At 33.5% G+C, this 11,274-nt stretch overlaps 1 protein-coding gene across 1 annotated transcript in view; it reads left to right on the forward strand.

The window, feature by feature from the left end:
- The window catches only part of Yip1d1 (Yip1 domain-containing 1), a 106,815-nt gene extending 95,791 nt beyond the window's left edge, over positions 1 to 11,024 (forward strand). Inside the window, exons 5-7 of the mRNA XM_008194624.3 lie at positions 6,406 to 6,516; positions 10,536 to 10,717; positions 10,769 to 11,024. Of these exons, the coding sequence (XP_008192846.2) occupies positions 6,406 to 6,516; positions 10,536 to 10,717; positions 10,769 to 10,931 (456 nt within the window). The 3' untranslated portion in view covers positions 10,932 to 11,024. The remainder of the gene's footprint in view (positions 1 to 6,405; positions 6,517 to 10,535; positions 10,718 to 10,768) is intronic.
- Positions 11,025 to 11,274: the final 250 nt, after the last annotated feature.

The following is an 11,274-nucleotide window of genomic DNA, read 5'->3' on the forward strand; positions in this document are numbered from 1 at the left end:
AAGAAAATCGATTCACAATATATCCACAATTTTTGAAGCCGAAGGTAATAGAAAACATGTAATTTCCTTAGAAAACAGCAAAATTCTAGATGGTTTAGCCGGCATTTACTAAATAATCAAACAATTTTTTGTTCAGTTCTGATTGGTCTGTTTTACAGTTAGAAGTGCAATATCTCTCCGATATCCAAAGACAAATGCATCAATCGTCTTGCAATTTTTTGTGCACCAGATAAACAAGTAGGAGGTGATTTTTAAATTTTTATTGGTCGTTTACTCATTTCTAGGACAAATGAGACACCAGTGAACCAGTTTGAGGACCGATCTTTCTCACAGAACAGGATTTCGTCTCATATGGGCATAAAATTTTATTCCAAAATCAAGTTTGATACAAAAATGTTATAAGATACTAAAATTGTTTAAAATTAAAAAATAATTTAATATATAAATTAGAGTATGCATATTTAAAAAAAATAAATGTTCAAACACCGACAAAGGAGCTTTAACGCTGAGAAACTAAAAACACAAAAAGCTAAAAATATTTAAGACTGAAATTCTAAAGAACTAAGCTACTGAAAAATTGAGAAACTGAAAAAATTGTAGAACTGGAAAAGAGAAACACTAATAAATTGAAACATTAGATTCTGAATAAAAAAACAATACACCAAGAAACTGAAAAGCCAAAAAACTTTCAACCTGGAATACAACAAAACTAGAAAACGGTAAGATTAAAATTCCGTAGATCTAAGTGACTGAGAGAGTGATAATTAGAAAACGATGAAACTGCAAAGTAAAAACATTAGTAAGATAAGATAGTAAAACCACGAAAAACTGAAAAATTGAGAAATACTATGGGGAAATTAAAAAACTAAAATCTAGAAAATTGAATATTTTGATGTAATAATTTTAAACTAAATACTAATAAAACATCGAAAACACTATCTTATTTTAAATAGGTAGGTTAAAGACAATTCAATTTGGAACTTTATGAAAAATAAAAAGGATGTCAAATATTGCCATTTTTGACAAAACAAGTTTATTTTGATTTTTCAAAAAAATCCCTAAAAATTGCGTCTTAGGAAGGTTTCCTAAAATCCGGTCTCTATTAATAACTCATTACCATATTTGGTGCATTAGTTGCGTTAAAGTGGGTTACCAAGTTATGTGTTGCAACGTAAACCTTCTTTACTGTTATTCCAAAGCAACTAAAGCAGTAAAATATTGCTAAGCACTTTGAAGTAGCATAACTAGGCTATCATGTCGTTAAACTTAGTTTTGTGCGAATGCAGTTTGTTGGCAAAACTGTATATTTTTGTCGGATAATTCGCGTAATTTGCTCGAAATGTGTAACGTCTTCAGTGTTTGAGAGCATATTTACGAGCAAATGCTTAATTTTATCGGCGCGATTTGAGCGGAAAATGCCTTGCGGGGGATTAGTTCTGATATGTCTGGATTTTGAATAGGCGAATAATTTTAGTAATTTGCGAAAGATTTAGGGTTGCAACAATAACAGTTTTAATAACAACGATAAACAACGAGGAACATCTGCAAACAGTAACAGTTATGGGGCTGTAGGTGTAATTAAACCCTTTTACAAAATGAACTTTGTTTTGAAACGTTGTAAAAATTAACAGGGCAATATCTATTAGTGTTATCGACGGAAAATCGTGTTTTTTGTAATTTTTATAATGACAATGCAGTTCGCCGACTGAATAGAATTATTGGAGCTTTGTTTCCATTGATTGCAGCCTGATGGCTGATAAGAATCTTGATGACAGAGGCAACCCTCTGGATTGACTAAACGGCGAGCCAGTTCAACATTAAGGGATTGTAATGGTAATAATAATTATTGTTCTCAAACTATTTCAATTACCATTATGTCAATGGACGATGCCACAACTCATCATAATTTGTTGGAAACTTGTTGGAGATGAAAGCTCAAGTTAAAATTATTAGCTGATTGCAGCTGCAACACGTTCCACGTTTTTAACCACTCAAATTTCGACTGACTCAAAGCGAAGTTTAAGGTTTATTACCCCTTCTCGCGTTTGTTGTAATTTTCAAAACGAAGAGTAAATTTACGTGACAGCTTCAAGAGGAGATATAGCGCTGATATTACCAATTTAATGAAAATCAAGATATGACATTCCTAGAATAAAAATTCAGACGTTCGAGTCGAGATATATTACAGTTTATTTTCGGTTTATTGAGTCATAAAGCAGTAGATATTTTCCGGATTTGTGCGATTTATGGTCTTTAAAAATACAACACGACTTAGACTCACCGATAAAAAGCATCCAATTAATTAGTGCAAGTTTATTATTTTATTCAGGCGGCAATTAGTGCGCCACAGATGTTCCTACTACAAAGGATAATAGCTTTAGTTGTAGCGGAGTAAAGGGCAAGACAGATAAGAATGATTTTTTCTTTGTCAGTTGCAGCAAAAGCTTATTTCCTGATTGTCAAATTTAAATATTTCGTATTTTATGAGACGGAAATGAATTGTTTGCTTAGAAGACGACTGTATGATGAATTTTATTTAAGAATTAATAGGCATCGATCGCTCCAGATTCGAGTTAAAAACATGAAGCACCGTGAACGCAATTTGGGGCCGAGATTTAGGAAAACCATCGCCAAATATGGCAGTATTTATGCGTGTCACTTAGGAAAACATGGCCTGACAGACCCTTGGGCGCCCCCACATTTTCCTTGTTACGATACGATGAGACATCATTATCTTTTAATATTAATAAGCTCTTTGTGCTCGTGATAAGTTTCGAAAAATAATCTTGGGCACTTGTGTGGTGCTTTAATTATTTTATTGAGATTATTGCGATGCTGTGGCGTAGGCACGCACCCTCCGCATTAGTATTCCACTCCCGTTACATATTTTATATCTTTTGCGGTTATTTCACGACACGGATATTATTCGATTCGAATGATTCCGGACAAGTAGCTCATTTCGGGTGACCACAATGTTATTGCTTTCCTGTTTGCACGGGTCCTGTTTGAATGGCGGCATTTTTTATTCAGCTCACGGTCTGTACTCTCGACACTCTTATGCACCATTCAGCACATCCTGCGCGGTCTCTCAAACTTGGAGGGATTTTCTCGAAATTGGTATTAGAATTCTGAAAGAGGAAGAGGACACCGGAATTGTCCAGCGCACAGACGTGTTCGTCACATTTGCACTGTTAAACTTTTTCGACCACATCAAGTTTGCGCTGCTACAAACGTGGCCGGAACACTGATCATAACAAACTTGCACAACTTTCACGCTTTATGCATTTCATGCCATCGGACTGCAACAGTTTTGACCCGACACCACAACAAACTTCGCGGGAAGAAAATAAACAAATTTGTGCTAAAATCAAGCGGTGCATATAACGAGTTTGAAGAGACTTTTACTAACAGCTGAAGCGGTTTAGTTATAAAGCGAAAATAAGGGAGAAGGGGTGCACATGCACATTTCTAAATCTGTAGGAAAAATGGTTACAACAATGAGTTGAGTGATTAAATAAATAACAAAAAATTGCAAATACTACACCAATTCATTTCATTCTTAGTTCCCAAATAGTTAAATTAACATAGTCAATTAGTCCTCAATTACCAAAAGTGTAAAAGTATTGTCAAATTCTTATCAAAAATAAACCTATTTCAGAATTATCTATAAATTGAAGAATGCTTGTAATACTGAGTTTTTCGCAGTGCCATAACTGCCATACAAGAATTTTTAGCCAACATGAACTTCAGCCTAATTTTTGATATTTTTATCAATTAAGAAAAATAAAGAAAAAAGATCAAAAACGAAAAATGTATTAGTTATGATATTATTTTTTTAAGGACACAGCAGTCAATAGTTCTTAATTTTTCTTATTACATGACGATTTTAGTGCAAATTTTAGGATCACCTGAAAATACAGGGTGTTAAGGAATGACCTGGCAATAATTCGTATGTGTATTTGTCATGATCAGACGAGTTATATCATTTTACATCATTTTTCCAAAAGGTGCGTACTTTCTTTAGAAATTTTTATTATCCCACCTGTTGAGAGCCACTATGTGGCTTATGGTAGTTTATTAGCAGTTAATTTTTTTATTAAACAAAATGGAGATGTGGCACATGGGCACATGGGCGTTTTTCAAAATTGTGACTAACTTATTCATTTGTGTGAGAGCTTCAAATCCCATTCTTCTCAAAAAAAATGTTTGTCTTGTTTTTGTAAAATTTATTCACAAAACACAAATTGAAATAGAAGAATAACGTAGAGGACCAAGAAGTTAATTTACCTTTGCTGTTTTGTCAATAATATGAAAATATTCGCAAATTTGTATAATTCTAGTTCAGCTTTGTGACATTAATTTCAGAACGATTTTTTGCGAAAACTATGCATCTTTGATTTACGTAAATTTTGCTTAATCGATTTGTCTTGCCATTCTCTATTTACTTTAAGTTTTTGCTAAACCATTCCCTAACACGCTGTATAATGGATATCTGTCAAATTATTAATGTAGGAAGTTAAATACGAAAGAGTTCTCAGGTATTTTTATTTATTGTTAGATCCTTTTATATAGGAACTAAGATTAGATTAAAAATTTATTTATATTCATAATAAATGATTTGTTGTTACTTTTCTATTTGTACCGATTTAAAACGCAAGGATATGTTTACGATTGAATATTTTACACTAAAGTTTTATTAAATTATAGAAAATTGTATTATGTTGATAAAATTAAAATCAGCTTTTTTTACTATTTTGGTAATACCATAAAAATGAAACGTTTATCATATCTAGGTTTGATACAATTCATTTACTGGCATATCTATTATTTCGAAGACGCAATTATTCTCTTGGCATAAAACAGATTAATTGAAAATAAATAATGGCGATTATTCTTTTAATTTGATGACAGACTGTGATAATTTTTTGTGTCAATTGTTTATTTTGACGACAGCTTAAATAATTCCTAAAAAAAAGAAGAATATAAACTAAAACGTTTAAAATAAAAAGGATGTTTCCTACTTTTCTTACTTATACAAGATGAGCTGCTAAAAGTATTTTTCGCTGTATCCCAAAAACTAATAATCACACAGAAATCAGTCTTCCCTTGTAAATACTTTACCTTTTTCTCTATACGTGCGATTTTTTTTTGATTTTTTTTTTCAATTTGTTATTATTATTATTATTATTAATACTGAATTAGTAATTAAAAAAACGATTTTTGTGTTAAAAATCTGTAAAAAATTTCTTGCTAATTGCCTCACAGTTACATTTGTATGAATTTTTTATTTTTATTTAGGTATAATTAATCAGAGTATTATTTTTTGAAACTGGGGACATATTTACATCAATTAAATAAAAAATAATTATCAAAAGAAACAGTAGAACAATTTTGAACAAATTTACATGACTAGAGAATATTGGTAAGACATTTAACCGCAAACGCGGAATTCTGGATGATCTAGTGTTTGAGATACAGTTTAGGAGACTATTCTAAATTTGCCATCTTGGATTTATCCCTGTGTACTTGTGCGGAATAAATTGAATTAATTTTTACGTTATCAGCTCCTTTGACGTCATCCTTAAATGGGTTAAACTTCTGTTTTTGATTTTATTCAACGTGGAAGCAAGAAAATCGGAAGAAATTTTATCTGAGGAGCAACAAAAACGTAAAACTGTGCACAAGCATGTTTTGTCGGAGGAAATAAGAGCAAAGCACAACAGATAATGCTCACAAAGGGTCAGTATTGCAAGGACTGACCTTCCCTGAGCGTCTCAGAAGGGAGACCAAAAAAAGCAACCAGTTGGGGATAATAACAGTCTGATTGTTATAATTGCAACTGTCTACTTGAAAAAAACGGCACTTACTTTGTATTTTATGTCCTTTTGGCTATTATAATACGTTGTTTTAACCCTTTGCGTTATGTTAATTACAGCTTGCATTTTTCCGTCTTTAACCCATATTTATGGCTTTAAGTTTAGTCCCGAGTTTACCTAACAACTAGCGTGTGCTTAAAATGTCACGACCAACCGGTAATTATTTCTTTATAAATTAATTCCATTAGACGGTAAAATTATCATCGACTTGGTACATAAATAACTAGGCCAAGTGATGAAATAAAATATTTAGACCGTCTTTCCATTAATTTCGCACTTAAATGAATCGCTCGATTTTAGTGCGACTTTCGAGCTTTTTGAATCTGGTTTTAATCAATTTTAATAATCAGACGGTTGATTAGTGTCAGGCAAGTTAATTGCCTTTCTTTGATTAATTGTCATGCGGCTTTGGTGGGCGGTATCGATTTTATTTGGCGCCCTCTGGTTGAGGGTAGATCGAATCGAGCTTTGGCCCAGCTTTAAAGCTCGCTAGCTTTTTTCAGGAACTACAGTTGGCTTTTATTTTCAGACTCTCACAGTGCTGAATCCTTTTCATACTCCGGAAGTGGCAGCTTTGCAGGATACTGACCTGGCCGGTCCTCTAGTCTTCTGTTTGGCTTTCGGAGGATTTCTTCTTTTGGTAAGTATCGAGTAATTTTATTTTTGACCGGATTTTTATTGAATAATTTACTTCCATCAATGTCAGGGGATAAAAATCGATTGATAAGGGTATCGGGCGAGTCCACTTTGCGAAATTACTCGCAACTTTTCGCAGATGTTACCCGAACTAATAATATTTGTCTTAAGTTATAATGAACCGGAGACACTTGAATTAATTAACTACTTTTTAGACGTCAAAGTGTCTTCAAGCGAGGGTTAATTTTAACGATATTAAAGTGAAAATATTTTTTAGTCGCACGAATTGCTCAAATTCCTTTCTTATGAAATGTTCTTCGGGAAATAAATCATTTTTATTCCGACCCCACTAGAAGGGAGAGTAATGTTAAATGATGTAGTGTGAACACACGGGATTAGAATAGTATGGGTTTGTGACAAGCGCAGAAACGCACCCAGTTTCCGCATACATATTTTGGTTTAATTAGAACTTGGGGATAATTATTAAAGAAAATTTTGCTCTAACGATGTTGTTCTTTATCTTGCACAAACACCGTTTCACGTGTTATGAATTCATTTAAATAATTATTTGGGAGACTTGGCTCTGGTAATTGTTTATTGGTTATGAATTATTTTGGGGATTAAGCTTTAAGTAAATACAACGAACAATTTCCACATTTTGTCCCACTGGATTATTTATAACTCACTGATTAATTGCTATTATGCAAATACCAAATTAATTATAATATACAAATTTAATACTACAATTTCGCGGAACTTGCTAAAATAATTTGTTATTCTGTTGCGCTTTGAATTAAAATTAAATTAAATATGGTGATGAAATTGTTTTATTGATTTGATTGCCTCGTGTCGAAAAATCCGATTTAATTCTATTTGTGGAATAAAATCTGCTTTGTTATCGAAAAGAAAATGATATTGTTTTATCCCTCAAGGGAGTAGAATTGCGTCTGAAGTAACAATAACACCACTTCGTTTAATTTAATTTTCCCAATAATCGACCAGCACGGACGATTACCCTTATTAGTTTGAGCATAACGGACAAACTGTGATTCTGAGTCGAGAGTTAAAAGTAAAAATCGACTTGAATTTGTGGCCAAAAATTTTATTTTTTGTTTTTACAACAGTAAAATAAACATTGTGCCAGAAAATTTAGGGGCTATTAACTTCTCTCATTGAGCTGTTTACGAACTCACTACATTGTGGCTTTTACGGTTATTTATTATTCAGAGATATAAAAAAAGTCCAGGCTTCAATTCCTACAATTGATTTAGAAATTAGTTTGTGGATAATTTATTGATCAATTAAACCGGGCTTTGGCTGAAACATGAAATTTTCATCACACAATATTGCATCAAACGTTTTTGATTTTTTTACTTGTTGTCGAAAAGTTGCAAAAAGCTCTGTCATTTTAAGCGGGGTGTATCTTTTGTGATTTACATTTCTGTGACATTAAATTTTGCTGTTATTGTCTGGCTTAAGCGGCTTATAAACTCAAATTTTTTGCATACATATGTTAAAGCAACTTTGCAAAATTATCATAATTCAGCATTTGGAAACTTAATTTATTTTTAGCGCGCTACGTTTGCCTCTAGATTATTTTTTTGGCCTCTAATTAGTTTCCCAATTTAATTATAACAAGATTAAGTTATCCAATTTTTATCTTTAAACTGCACTCACCTGTGTCTCCAACGAAATTTAATTTTGCGGGGCTTAGGAGAATTTACGCAAGTTTGTGCTCAAAAAGTACGTCTCGGATAATTAGTGATTGATTCATGGCGCAGAATACTGAACAAATTAGTTGTAATCCATTAGCATTCTACATCGCTATTTGATTATTGCTTTTTAATCAATGTGAAAACTGGCCATGTAATCGGAATAAACTGCTAGTTTAGCCATTAAAATAATAATTTGCAAAATTCCACTTTTACAGTGCTTCACTTTGCAAATGCTTATTTACTTTCGAAAACACAGAAAAGCTTTATATTTGAAAATGCTTTTACTCAGATTTTGTTTGGAAAGCAGGCCAACAACCTTTGAATTATATCAAAAAAATTATCCACCCGGCATTCTTTGTTTGCAAGTAAATACTGTATTGTGTAGCGATTCAATTAAGTTTAAACTTGGCAGTTCATGAAGTTATTACGACACAGCTCTGGTTAATTAAACCGTGAGCGGGGCAAAAATTTACGTGTTATTCCTCCACTTTTCTTGTCGCTACAAGTGTAAGGTGACAAGTCGAAGCTTTGAAATATGCTAAATGGCGGTGCGTATTGAATTTCTAATATTTAAATTTCGGGATTCGATTCCAGTGCTTCCAGCAGTCAGCATGGGTGTGAAAAATCGCGAAATAATGTGGAGGCTTTTCCCAGTTGTGTACATAAAAAATTTAAAGAAGAAATGTAAAAAGTTTCGCGTTTTAATTAGGTTAATGGCAAAGTTGTAACAGCTTTTTAAATTTTTTTAATGAATTTTTCTCAAGACATGGGCTGGCCCAGGAGAAATAATGTTCCTGGTCAATAGCGAATGGCAGAGTGATCGTTTCCTGATAAAAATGTAAAAGCTCAGCTCCGCTCGCTCGACTTTTAGATATTTTTCAAGCGTGAAACTAAATGAAAATCATTTTAATTAGCTGCGAGATGTTTTGGGTTAAAGCTCTATTGAAGCGAGTCTGGAATTTGTTGCTCCTGAAATTTGGGAAAGCATTGATTGTAGAAAGGGGTTGAATGACAAACGCTTTATTTATTAACCACTGTATTTCACCCTCTCCTTACGTAATTCGCTAAAGTGGAGTCCATTAGCAGGCAGAGGGTGACTTCTCTTTTAGCATTTTTGGCTAATGAAGTCGGAATTTTTTTCAAATATGTAATTGCGAGTTTTGGGGCACGATTAAGCCTTTATGTTCCGCGAAATTTATTGTGAAAGCAAGGTAAAATAAAAGTTTAGATGGTCCGATTGCTGAATGCCTTGGGGTCTGCGCTGACCCTGTTACCGCACTCGCCCTCCACCCTTGCGAATTTTCTGTAAACAGAGACTACACATTTTGTTAAATTGTCTCGCTGATATGTTAACCTGTTTTGTAACTCCCGGCGAAAAAGTAAGAATTTCCCAGCTTGCGGCGACGCTTAAATTGTAACCAAAGAAAAGATAATAAAGTTTTTACATGATATCATATTTTCTTCTCGTTAGTAACTCTCCGAATGGAGATTTTTTCTTCATTTACTTTTTATCATACTAATTCAATTTGCCTTCACAAAAGTTGACGCTTTTTTGAAGTTTGCAACTTTGCCGCTTAAAGGAAAATCGCCTGTTTGCGAGTTTTCCTATTTTTATTTAGTTTAGATCTGAGTTTGCGAAAGCATCCAGTTTTTACTGGTAATAGCACGACATAATCTAAGATAAAATAGAAAATGGAGCTCAAAGTATTGTGGGCTTCATTTATAAATTTGTAATGGAACGAAGCTGCTTTGAACGTGGGGAAAATATTTTGCTTTTTTATTGCATTAGGACATACATTCGTTAAATTGTTTGTGCGGCAAATTAAAACCAGCTTTAATATCATAAATAATTTGCGCGATGTTATAGATGTGGAATTTTAAGCATCCAGAAAGAATTTAATGGTCGATATTTTAATATAGTACACGACTAAAGAAGGATCAAATAGTTGAACCTGTTGATCGTGTCGCACACACAATTTACACCTTTTACGAAAATAGCAACTAGAAAAAATGTGGATTGCGAAGGGAAACGCAATAAATTTGGATTTTTACAAGCGGTGCAGTTCGTTGGGATCGAATTTAGATAATCAGATTTTTATTCGTAGCCCAGTTGTGGATTCTACTCAGAGAACCCAAATACAAGGAAATGAAAAGTCAACTAAACAAATTGCTTTTCTAAATTAAGAAATTAGAATTTTCTTTCGAGTTTTTCAGCGACCTTGTCGCGTCTAGACGCAGTTAAATTTTCATTTGAGCTCAAATCGATTGAATTTACCTCGAGCGAAGGTAAAGCATATTTGTGTTTTAGTCTGGCAAAGTGCACTTCAGTTACATTTATGGTATCGGAGTTTTGGGCTGTTTGTCCATGTGGGCCCTCCTGAGCCTGATGTCGGCTCAGAGTGTCACAATAGGCACTGTTGTGACAGTTTTGGGCTACTGTCTCCTTCCAATGGTCGGCCTTTCAGGAGTGAACGTAATCCTGAGCTTACAGTAAGTTTCAGAATTACAAAGAGCTTTTCTAATCTATGTTTGTTTTTGCAGAGGTTACGTCGGTATTGTGTTGACCAGTGTGGCGATTTTGTGGTGCAGTCTTTCGGCTTCCAAACTGTTTGTCACCGCTCTAGCCATGGATCATCAACAACCCTTAGTGCTTTATCCCTGTGCCCTACTTTACGGCGTTTTCGCTTTGATTACAATTTTTTAGACCCAACTGGAATTAATCGCAATTCCTTAAACAAACATTTACCGCGTTGTGGAATGTTTGATTAACATTACTTATAATAAATGCTAATTAGGCCGAGTTGTTTTATTTCCTGTCAGCCCGAATTGATTTCCTCGAATTTATCTTTAAACTCATTTGGGATTTTTTCCCTTGGAAATGACGGAGAAGAATGAAAAATTATTTTCCGATCCATTATTCCGTTGTCATTCATGAATTATTAACGAAGCACACATATGTTTAATGGTTTTTCGCTGAATGCAGATAAACAACACGAGACGACTGATATATTGTACTACATTTGCCGATTTTTATCAAAACGTTTGAC

Source organism: Tribolium castaneum, chromosome 9, assembly GCF_031307605.1.
Source record: "Tribolium castaneum strain GA2 chromosome 9, icTriCast1.1, whole genome shotgun sequence".
NCBI lineage: Eukaryota > Metazoa > Arthropoda > Insecta > Coleoptera > Tenebrionidae > Tribolium > Tribolium castaneum.